Source organism: Lissotriton vulgaris, chromosome 3_1 (genome assembly GCF_964263255.1).
Source record: "Lissotriton vulgaris chromosome 3_1, aLisVul1.2, whole genome shotgun sequence".
NCBI lineage: Eukaryota > Metazoa > Chordata > Amphibia > Caudata > Salamandridae > Lissotriton > Lissotriton vulgaris.
In genome coordinates, this window is record NC_141689.1 from 9,247,796 (window position 1) to 9,259,980 (window position 12,185).

Genomic DNA, 12,185 nt, shown 5'->3' on the forward strand with positions numbered 1-12,185 from the left:
CAATCTGAATTTGGATTCCATGTTTTTCAAATTTCTTTGAAACTTTTATGACTTCAGAGGGTGATTGAAATATCACGCCCCTCTAGCATAAAATATAGGTACATCTTTATATCCATTACCTCGTTTGTGATTGAAGGATGTTTTTGGACACACCTTTGTTTAATCATGTGTATATTTAAAAGTATTTAGTGCAGTTTTATACTGTAGCATGGCCGATCATGTGTTTGCAATTTGGCAGGGAAAACCTTTTTTTCTGTAAGGTCTTACTGCTGAGCTTGATGGTACGTCTTGCAGCTCAGAAACCCACTCACCCTCACTCACCCTCACCCTCAACCCCTCACCCTCAACCCCTCCCCCTCACTCACCCTCAACCCCTCACCCTCACTCACCCTCACTCACTCACCCTCAACCCCTCACCCTCAACCCCTCACCCTCAACCCCTCACCCTCAACCCCTCACTCACCCTCACTCTCACTCATCCTCACTCAACCACCCTCAACCTCACTCACCCTCAACCCCTCACCCTCAACCCCTCACCCTCACTCACTCACCCTCAACCCCTCACCCTCAAACCCTCACCCTCACTCACCCACCCTCAACCCCTCACCCTCAATCACTCACCCTCAACCCCTCACTCTCACTCACTCACCCTCAACCCCTCCCCCTCGACCCCTCCCCCTCAAACCGTCACTCACCCTCACTCACCCTCAACCCCTCACTCACCCTCACTCTCACTCATCCTCACTCACCCTCAACCCCTCACCCTCACTCACCCTCAACCCCTCACCCTCACTCACTCACCCTCAACCCCTCACTCACCCTCACTCTCACTCACCCTCACTCAGCCTCAACTACTCCCCCTCACTCACCCAAAACCCCTCACTCACCCTCAACACCTCACTCACCCTCACCCTCACTCACCCTCACCCTCACTCACCCTCAACACCTCACCCTCAACCCCTCACCCTCACTCACCCTCACTCGCCCTCACCCTCAACCCCTCACCCTCACTCACCCTCACTCACCCTCACCCTCACTCACACTCCCCCTCACCCTCACACAGTGCAATAGTTCTCAGACCATTTCAGTTAGAGCTTTTAGAAATGTTTATGGCTTTTTTTATTTGTAATACTTTAGCATTGGCTACAGGAAACAAAAATGCTAAACATTTACAAAAAAAAACCATAAACAATTCTAAAAGCACTAACTCTAATGGTGCGAGACCTATTGCATTTCCAATGCTTGTTACTCTTTGTTACACACCTCAGAGGTGCCCCTGACAAGATCTCTAAAAAGAGATCCATGAAGCGACTCTATACTGAGACTATCAGTGGGGCCATGGCAAGAGCCTCAAGGTTCTATTACAGTTGAAGAAATAGTGGAGGGGATGAAATCTATGCCAGCCGGCAAGGGCTCAACCAGAAGCTGAAATAATGAGGATATTGGTGAGTGATAATAGCCAGAAGGTGGTGAAAGACAATCTGGACATCTTAATCGATCAAAGGGATTTCTTTAAATGGGAGAAGCTCCTGGTTTGATGGAGGGCACTGTAAAGCAATATAAATGGTGGTGAATCATCCATTAAATTATGCACTTGGCGTGCTCCCGATCAGAGTGCCTTACTCCGTGCTACGGCTTGTGGGTCCCCAGATCCAAAGCCTCTGTCTGCAAGGCCAAAATTGGAGATTGGCCAGATCAACATTCTATGCCACCATCGCATCTGGTGGCCTGAGTTTTCCCAAAATAGAACTTTATCGTTTAGCTCAGCACCTTACTGCTGGCAGACCATTTCGGCACGGTCTGGAACCCTTGGTTGGGTTACAATGGAGGACACCCAAGGATCTCAGGTAATATGAAAGTGGCCAACCCCATAATAGGCATTTCTATTAATTTGTGGTGTGGGGCTATATACATCTGGGCAGGAATGGCTACTGGAATCTGCAGACACCCACGATGCAGAACGTTGCTTTGTCAATGGGTGGGAAATTGCATAATTGGCCTTAAGTAAAATAAAAGCATCATGACCTCTGGACGATGCCCTGAAATCCCCTATGGAGCTGTGATCTGCGATCCATCTGGATTTTAATTGGTTTTGGTGGTTCTTGCAACTCAGAACTTGTCTATCAAAGAAACTTGGGACACGACCCTTCAGCCTGCAGCTTTCAACTCCACACTCTTACCTAGAAAAAGCCAGGAGGCTACAAGAAATTGGTTGAGGCGTCTATAACATCCTGATAAAAAAACTTCATTCAAACCCCTCCCCCCCACCCACCCCCCAACCGAGGCTCCAAAAACAATATACAGAAGAACTGAAGTTGCGCTATTTTAAAGTTGTACAAGACTGGCATTGGTCAACGAATAGATGACACAAGGCCAAATCGCACCCACTTCCAAACGGAAGTGCCACAGGCGGATGGAGACCTGATATACACCCTTCTGTCTTGTCCGGTATTGCATCCCTTCAAGGGTTCTGTCTGGAGCTCACTTGAGACCAGGAGTGAGTTGAAGATTGCCCCTTCCAGGGAACATGCTATCTTACATGACACCCAAGGGATTCTGTGGATCACTAAACATAAGAAACTGTGAATAGGCTCTGCTAAATCTAAATCCGGTATTTCTAAAGCACAAACTACTCACCCCTAACGGTCTCAAGACGGTGGGGGCCGTCGGGGAGATTAAGTGAGCTATTGCCAAGAGTCACATGGTGCTGAGCGGAGCTGGCGCTGGGGATCGAACCAAAGCCCTGCGCTCCGGAGTCTGCCGCCCTGGCCGCTGCGCCACACTTCTTCCTCGGCTCTGCTCTAGTGCTCCATGTACACCGGTGCTCTCTGTATTACAGAAGGGGCCACACAAGTGTCCGCAGGCAGTAAGAACATACACACAGACACAACGCAGACATGTAAGAACATAGGCAATGAAGAACCAAGCTGAAGACTGTGAGAAGTTGGCCTGGTATATGATGTCCACAGTTCTGTGGGCACCTTGCACCAGTCCAAACAACCCTTATGGTGATGGTTGTAAGTTAACCCTATAGACTAGCTATCCTAGTGGTAGCGTGGACAGAACAGTCTTAGGCTAAAAGACTCTCGAGGGCATGTAAAGCCAGCTGTTTTACCATATGTTACCCCTTGAACATCAAATGAAAGGACACCACACAGGATATATATAAAATATATATGTATTTATTTACTAACACACTCCTCTGAACTCTTTATGAGGTCAGAGGCAAAAGCACAAGTTACTTTATGTTAAGTTGCACAAAATACAGTTAGGCCCTAGGGGTGAAGCAAACCATATACTAAGAAAGTGGTATAAGTACCACGTCACGAGAAAAGGAAAGGCCTAGGGCCTAGGGAATCGCTGGGGCTACACTATCTGAACCTTAGGTTAGGAATAGGAGGCCCACATGCGGCGCGTGCATTGTCTTTACACACACACGTGAGTCAATGTTAAGTCAATGGGAACTTAGAGTTTAGAAAAAGGAGGATTTAGGACACTTCCGGTTTAGCTAGGGGGAAAAACCTAAAAACCTAGACACTTGGATAGTCAATACCCTTGGGAGCACCGAAGTACTCGCGTTACCTCACCCACAGGAAGCGGGTGCATAGGTGTGAAGATGTGTCGGGTTTCGCCGTTGAAGCCTATGGAGACCTGGAGGAAAGATGCTGCAGGCGACCAGGAGGAAGATGTCCGGGTGGATCCAAGGGTGGATCGAGGATGAAGAGGACCTGAAAGCCGAGGGGACAGAGTCTGGGTCACTAGCCAGTGACCGGGTGCAACCAGGAAGGAACCAGACGACGTCGAGGAGCAATCAGGTGCTGTCGTGAAGCTTGTCTCTTCAGCCACACAGACCAGTAGGCGTCGAGGACGACCAGATGCTGGAGAGGAGCTGTCCCGCGAAGGTTCTCGCAGATGGAGGTGTCGCCTGCCGGATTGGAGTCAACAAGCCTTGGCAAAGGCAACCCATGCAGGATTCAAAGAAGGCTTCTGATGCAGTCCAGAAAGGTCTGAGGTGCCTCACCTTTGCAGGAAGGCAAGGGCCAGTCTGGAGCAACCAGACCAGCGAGTTGATTCAAAAGGATTGTCGTCACAGAGGCTACTAGCCAGCGGCCCAGCAACCGGACAACGCGTCGAGCAGAACACAAGCAGAAGGGCCCCACGCAGATCTCATGAAGTGTGGAGGGCTGATCTTCGGTGCAGGTGGAGCTCGGATTCGGGGCTTCTCAATCCCCAGTGCACAGCTGCGAGGATACCTCAGGAGCCGCACAATTAGCAAGTCGTGGACTTTTCAAGATGTCCGGTTCCACGTGTCTCGTCGCCTCCACGGATCTCAGCTATGCTGCAGACGTGAAGAGAGGGTCAGAGAGGTCTGCAAGTCTGGGTCTAGTCAGGCTCTGTGCTCGGGTCCCGGCGGGAGCGTCGACAAAGCAATCCGTTGATTTGCTGGATGGTGCCTGGTTGCCCAGGGTGGTCACTCCTTGGCCACAAGGGAGAATCTTCAGTCTTCAGCTTCAGCAGAACGTCGAAGGTCCAGAGTTTCGTTTCAAGTTTCAGTTCAGGATCAAATCTAAAGTTTCAGGACTCAGCTCCTACCTTTATACAACTAAAAGGGGCTGGATTACTTTCTAGGTCCCTCCTATGGGTGGGACCAGGGAAGGGGTGGTTACACCCCCTTTCCTTTGTCCAGTTTCGTGCCAGAGCTTGGGCTGGAGTGCCCCAGCAACTGGTTGAACTGGGGTATGCATGAAGCACCTAGTGTACCTCAGGCAGTGTCTAAATCTATTCAGCCCTCCCTGTCCCAATACACAAAGTCCTGTCTGGGGTGGTGCTCGCACCTCTCCAGGCAGGAAACCTATTGTCCAGACCTCCGTGACTGGAAGGACTCCCTGCAGCAGTCAAGTCAAGTCAAGTCAGAATTTATATAGCGCACTACATACCCAGAGGGTCTCAAGGCGCTTGAGGAAGGGGAAGGAGGTTTACTTATCGAATATCCAGGTTTTAAGCTGTTTTCTGAAGGAAATGCGAGGCAGAAATCAGCAATAGGTACGATACCAGGAGAGGAGAGGAGGTGGGGGAGCGACCGCTTCTGGAAGCAGCAGGGCGGTCAGGAGGTCAGACTTGTGTCTGTGGCAGCAGCGTCCATTTTGTGACGCTGGGGCTCTGGTTAACTTTAACCGGGATAGTCAGCAATAACATGTCTTCTCCCTCTAGAAGAGTGGAATGCTACCCCCTCGCCAGTTAGTATTCCAAAGCGTATGACACCTTACACAACATGTTTGGATAAAGTCAAACCAAAGTTAGCATTCAACCGCGAGGAATATAATGCACTTAAGAGTATATGGTATGGCTATATCATAGAACAGCTATAATGACATGGTTCTGAAAGCTGCAGACAGGCTCAGCTCGTGCTAGAGCACCATTTCACACATAACCAAGCACTCTGCCTCCAGGATTGTTAAGGCCTGCCATAGGAGTGACTTATAGGTTACTGTGTGTCTATATATAAGGGTAGATATAGGAATGCTATACCTAAGCAAGGGGTGATTACACTACCTTGCCCCAGCTGAGTGTTCAGCCAGTTGTCAGTTTGAGTGGCCAGCCAGGGGTGGCATAATACATGCTGCAGCCCCCGGTAGGCCTTGGTTACACCTATGCCCTGAGTACCTAGGGTACACTTCTACAGGGGCCTATAAGGTGAACCAATTCCCAATTGTGGATGTACCTAGAGTACATGGTGTGAATTTAGAGAGAGTGCATCTGGGCTGTAGGTCTGATTAGCAGGCCCACAGCCACATCTAAGTCGAAAACCAGTGAAGCAAAAGCAAAAAGTGGGGGTGACCATAGGAAGTGGACCCTACATACCTAGACCGACAAACACACACAAGAGCAAAACCCCATTAAAGCGCAAAACTTTTGTAAGAACAGAATTTCAGAAGTCAACAAAACTGCAGCAAAATCAAAGGTGCACACAACCACAAGGACACAGAAAAAAGCAAAGCCATGCAGGAGCAAAATCCAGGCAAAACAACTGCTAATACAGGAGATCTGAACATTCACAATCACAGTGCATCATTTTTCATATTTGTGAGCTGTAGACTCACCGGCGAGCGTTTCACGGGAGTGTCTTCATTTGAGGTCTGTGATGGTGTCTGCTTCCACTTGGTAAGGACCCTGCCACCAACAGATGAACGTTCGGCAATCATTAGGGAATTCTGCGCCGTTTGTGGTGATGGAACAGTTTCCTAAACAGAGGAAAAATTATGTTCATGCAAAAGACGTAGAACAAATGCACACACAGCCTCCTCCAATCCACACAAGATCCGCAGCACCTGTGGAGTCCCCCTCGGTTCTTTACTGTGTGCTGTCACCTTCAACCTTTACACGGAGCCACCCAGTGCTCCACTCATAGACACAGCGTCAAGATTCACCAACCTGCCACTGATAAGCAACTCTACCTGTAAGTCTCCTCTCCCTCAGACGTTGTGGGAAGGTCGGATCCTTCTAGCATGGTCACCCCCACTTTTTGCCTGGTGTCCGTGTCTTTGACTAGTCTGACTGCATCCTGCTAACCAGGACCCCAGTCACTGTGCCCTCACCCTAGAGTAGACTATGGTGTGTACTTTGGTACCTTCCTAATGGGCTATTGGCATAGTCTTCTAAGTCCCTAGTATTTGGTACTAAGGTCCCCAGGGCATAGGTACACCAGGTTCTCCCATGGGCTGCAGCATGTATTGTGCCACCCATGAGAGACCACTCAAACTGTGTCTACAGGCCTGCCATGGCAGCCTGTGTGAGTTGGTGCTTGCACCCCTCACAACAGATTTAGGTTTCCTCATATCTGAGGTCACTGCACTTAAAACCTATAAGTCACCCCTATGGCAGGCTCTTCAGTCCTGAAGGCAGGGTGCTTGGTTATAAGTGTGTGGGTGCCCCTGCATGAGCAGGGCACCCCTACAAACCCCGGAGGTGATTCGCCATGATTTGTAAGTGCGGTCAGACATTATGATACATATAGTGGACATCAGTCATTATGAGATGTCTAACTATATAGTGGCTGCACCAAAGCTGGTCATATTTGGTATCAAACATGTTGGAATCATCGTATGATCCATGTACTGAGGGGCTCCCTTGGGGCACCGCCCTGTACTACCATTAACAGCCTTCATGGTCTGACAGCAAGGCAGTGCGGCTGTCGACCACAGACATGATTCTGCCCTCCTGCTGCTGGGCTTTGCCAGAGCAGTAGAAGGTAGAACAAAAGGTTTCCTGTCAAAGGGAGGTGTGACCACCTCCCAGACCGGACTTAGTGTATTGGGCTGGGGTGGGTGTGTGGGGGGGCTTACCAGCACCACAAGACGGCTTTGAAGGGCACACTTGGTGCACTCCTTGCATACACAGGTTTGAGCCAGTTCATGGAGCCCTTGTCTCCCGCTCCGGTGCAAAACTGGACAAAGGACAGGGAGTATCCTCCCCTCTCTGTCCAGCCCTTCCTCTGGGAGGGACCCCTGAGTCATTCCAACCCTTTCCCTAGGATACTTAAGGGCTTCCCCGTGGGTGGTTCTTAGATTTGTCGTGAGACAATAATCAAGCCTTGAACCACGTCACTCTTCGATCTTCTGGGAACATGGACTTCATTGGACTTTGCCTGGAACCGAGATTGCATCAAGGTAGACTCCTGCTGCTCCTGGTCTCACTGTTCTGCACGAATCCTTTGTCATCTGTGTCTGTGCTTCTTCCAGGATCTTCAACAGACCTGTACACCCGAGGTAATCTCCCTTGGAGTGAAGGAGTCCTACCCTGCATTTGCTGGCACGCAATGAAGCTGACCGGTCTGCTGCTTCTGATGTCCCACGGACTTCGAAAGCTCAGCAACACAGGTGGTGGTTCTGCAACTCCCTCGTGGCCCGACCTCTCCTCTCTGCAAATTTAAGGCCAATCTCCCTTGTCGGAACAGCTGGGACCAAACCCCTGCAACGTGTAGACTTGCTGCTGACAAGGCTTGTTGGCTCTGCACTCCATAAATCTTTGTGCTACAAGAAGCTCCAGCCTCCAGCATCTCTTCCTGCCAGGCATAGCACCCTCACCGCATCCTCTGCACTGTGGGCCTTCTTCTTTGGTGAGCTGCTCGAGGTCCTCTGTCTACTCCTGTTTCTTCTGCCTCTGGGTCCTCTCGAGGGTCTTCTCCTGCTTCAGTGGGTTCCCCTGCTTGCTTGTGCCTGATTTGGATCTCCTACATGTAGCCAGTCCCTTTGACATTGCTGGTAACAACGTTGCTCCTTCTCCATGCTCCACACCTGTTGCAGCTACCAAGGCTTGTTGGTGCTCCTACAATACACGACCCCCTGGTTCTCAACTACCGATGTGGGACAGCTTGTGCACAGCTCCTGGTCTTCCTCAGCGTCACCTGGTCGATACAGTCGCAGCGACAAGGCCACTGTCATCACTCCTGCATCTTCCGTCGTCGGTGGGCATTGCTCTTCCGTGCCTCGTGGGCACCTCCGAGTGGAACAGACTCGGTCTCCTGTGCTTGCAGGTGATTCTGTTTAAGTATCCACCCTTGGATTCCACCGGGCTCTTGCACACTCTTCTCCAGCAGCATCTTTTCTGAAGTCCTCTATTGTGGTCTACGGTGATATCAGACGTCACTTTGTACCCGGCTTCCGTGGTGCAGGTATCCTGGTTCCTGGGGTATCCACGGGTGGGGCGACTCTTCAACCTTTTGTCATCCACGGGATTTCTTCAGAGTCTGCTAGAAGGGTCCTTCTTCTTGAAAACTGAAACCGCGACTCTTCCGTTGACTTCTACTGGGCACACTGCTGTGTTTCACTCTGCCACAACCTCTGTAGGGTTCCAGGGTACTTACCTTGGGTGGTTCCTTGTGGCCCCAGCTCCTCTGAGTCTCCTAGTCCAAGTCCTGATTTCAGTTGCAGTTCGCATTTCACTTTTTTTAGTATATGGTTTGGTCTCCCCCTGGAGATCACTGTATTTTGGCTAGGAGTAGCTTCAAGTCCACCCCACTGCGATGGACCAGTGCTAGGAGTAGCTTCATTCACAGTGAGGAGGGGCAAGAACTTGTAGCCCCGCCTCTTTACACCATGGGGGGGGGTGCAATGCTGTGGGGCTAGCGGCATCATGTTTATATGAACTCCCACTTACGCTGGGGAGTTAGCACCATAATCTGTTTACATAACTCACACCTGACGGCTAGCACCACTGCCTCTTTAGAAGAAGCCTCACTAACAGGGGAGGAGTACAATCACCATTTATGTACAAAAGCCATCGCCCATACTTGTAGCTAGGAGCATTGCCGGTTTACAAGAGCTGTCCCTCACAACGAGGGGCTAACATCCCTGCTTGTTTACAAACATTGCTCATCACACTGAGGGGCTAGCACCGCTGCCAGCTTACAAGAACTCTCCCTAACATCGAGGGACTAGTATCACTGCTTGTTTACAAGAACCCTCCCGCACACTCAGGCGGCTAGCAACACTGCTTGTTTACAAGAAGTACCCCTCACACTAAGAGGCTGGTGATACGGCTTGTTTACAAGAACTGCCCATCACATTGAGGGCCTATCACCACTGCTTGTTCACAAGAATCATCCCTCACATTGAGGGGCTAGCTTGTTTACAAGAATCGCCCCTCACCCTGAGGGGCTAGCACCACTGCTTGTTTACAAGAACTGCCCCTCACACTGAGGGCCTATCACCACTGCTGCTTGTTTACAAAAATCATCCCTCACACTGAGGGGCTAGCACCACTGCTTGTTTACAAGAACTGCCCCTCACACTGAGGGGCTAGCACCACTGCTTGTTTACAAGAATCATCCCTCAAACTGAGGGGCTAGCACCACTGCTTGTTTACAAGAATCATTCCTCACACTGAGGGGCTAGCAACACTGCCTGCTTACAAGAACTACCCCTCGAACTAAGAGGCTAGTGATACTGCTTGTTTGCAAGAACTGGCCCATACACTGAGGGGCTAGCAAACATGCTTGTTTACAAGAACGACCCACCCCTCAAGCCGAGAGGTTAGCATTGCTGCTTATTTCAGGGCCTATCACCACTGCTGCTTGTTTACAAAAATCATCCCTCACACTGAGGGGCTAGCACCACTGCTTGTTTACAAGAACTGCCCCTCACAATGAGGGGCTAGCACCACTGCTTGTTTCCAAGAACTGCCCCTCACACTGAGGGGCTAGCACCACTGCTTGTTTACAAGTTGCACCCCTCACACTAAAGGGCTAGCACTACTGCTTGTTTACAAGAACTGCCCCTCATACTGAGGGGCTAGCACCACTGCTTGTTTACAAGAACTGCCCCTCACACTGAGTGGCTAGCACCACTGCTTGTTTACAAGAATCATCCCTCACACTGAGGGGCTAGCACCACTGCTTGTTTACAAGAATCATCCCTCACACTAAGGGGCTAGCACAACTACTTGTTTACAAGAATCATTCCTCACACTGAGGGGCTAGCAACACTGCTTGTTTACAAGAACTACCCATCACACTGGGAGGCTAGCAATGCTGCTTATTTACAAGAACTGCCCTTAACACTGAGGGGCTAGCACCACTACCTGTTTATAAAAAACATCCCCAACACTGAGGGTATAACAAACCTGCTTGTTTACAAGAACTACCCCTCAGGCCGAGAGGTTAGCCTTGCTGCTTATTTACAAGAACTGCCTCTCACACTGAGGGGCTAGCACCACTGCTTGTTTACAAGAACTGCAGCTCCCACTGAGGGGCTAGCACCACTGCTTGTTTACAAGAACTGCCCCTCACACTGACCGGCTAGCACCACTGCCTGTTTACAAGAATTATCCCCCACACTGAGGGGCTAGCACCACTGCTTGTTTACAAGAATCATCCCTCACACTGATTGGCTAGCAACACTGCTTGTTTACAAGAACTACCTCTCACACTGAGAGGCTAGCAATACTGCTTGTTTGCTAGACCTGCTCCTCACACTGAGGGGCTAGCATCACTACTTGTTTATAAGACCCATCCCTCACACTGAGGGGCTAGCACCACTACTTGTTAATAAAAACCATCCCCAACACTGAGGGGCTAGCAAACCTGCTTGTTTACAAGAACTACCCCTCAAGCCGAGAGTTTAGCCTTGCTGCTTGTTTACAAGAACTGCCGCTCACACTGAGGGGCTAGCACCACTGCTTGTTTATAAGACCCATCCCTCACACTGAGGGGCTAGCACCACTACTTGTTAATAAAAACCATCCCCAACACTGAGGGGCTAGCAAACCTGCTTGTTTACAAGAACTACCCCTCAAGCCGAGAGTTTAGCCTTGCTGCTTGTTTACAAGAACTGCCGCTCACACTGAGGGGCTAGCACCATTGCTTGTTTATAAGACCCATCCCTCACACTGAGGGGCTAGCACCACTACTTGTTTATAAAAACCATCCCCAACACTGAGGGGCTAGCAACCCTGCTTGTTTACAAGAACTACCCCTCAAGCCGAGAGGTTAGCCTTGCTGCTTGTTTACAAGAACTGCCCCTCACACTGAGGGGCTAGCACCACTGCTTGTTTACAAGAACTGGCCCTCACACTGAGGGGCTAGCACCACTGCTTGTTTACAAGTTTCACTCCTCACACTAAGGGGCTAGCACCACTGCTTGTTTACAAGAACTGGCCCTCACACTGAGGGGCTAGCGCCACTGCTTGATTAGAAGAACTTCCCCTCACACTGAGGGGCTAGCACCCCTGCTTGTATTCAAGAACGTCCCCTCACACTGAGGGGCAAGCACCTCTGCTTGTTCACAAGAATCGCCCCTCACACTGAGGGGCTAGCACCACTACTTGTTTACAAGAACTGGCCCCTACATGGAGGGGCTAGCACCACTGCTTGTTTACAAGAACTGGCCCTCACACTGAGGGGCTAGCACCACTGCTTGTTTACAAGAACCTCCCCTCACACTGAGGGGCTAGCACCTCTGCTTGTTTACAAGAACTTCCCTCACACTGAGGGGCTAGCACCTCTGCTTGTTTACAATAATCACCCCTCACACTGAGGGTCTAGCACCACTGTTTGTTTACAAGAATCATCCCTCACACTGAGGGGCTAGCACCACTGCTTGTTTACAAGAACTCTCCCTAACATCGAGGGACTCGTATCACTGCTTGTTTACAAGAACCCTCCCGCACACTCAGGCGGCTAGCAATAC

At 50.3% G+C, this 12,185-nt stretch overlaps 1 protein-coding gene across 1 annotated transcript in view; it reads right to left on the minus strand.

Moving 5' to 3' along the window:
- The window catches only part of LOC147725811 (THAP domain-containing protein 5-like), an 89,266-nt gene that overhangs the window by 24,449 nt on the left and 52,632 nt on the right, over positions 1–12,185 (minus strand). Inside the window, exon 3 of the mRNA XM_086959988.1 lies at positions 6,102–6,242. Within this exon, the coding sequence (XP_086816114.1) occupies positions 6,102–6,242 (141 nt within the window). The remainder of the gene's footprint in view (positions 1–6,101; positions 6,243–12,185) is intronic.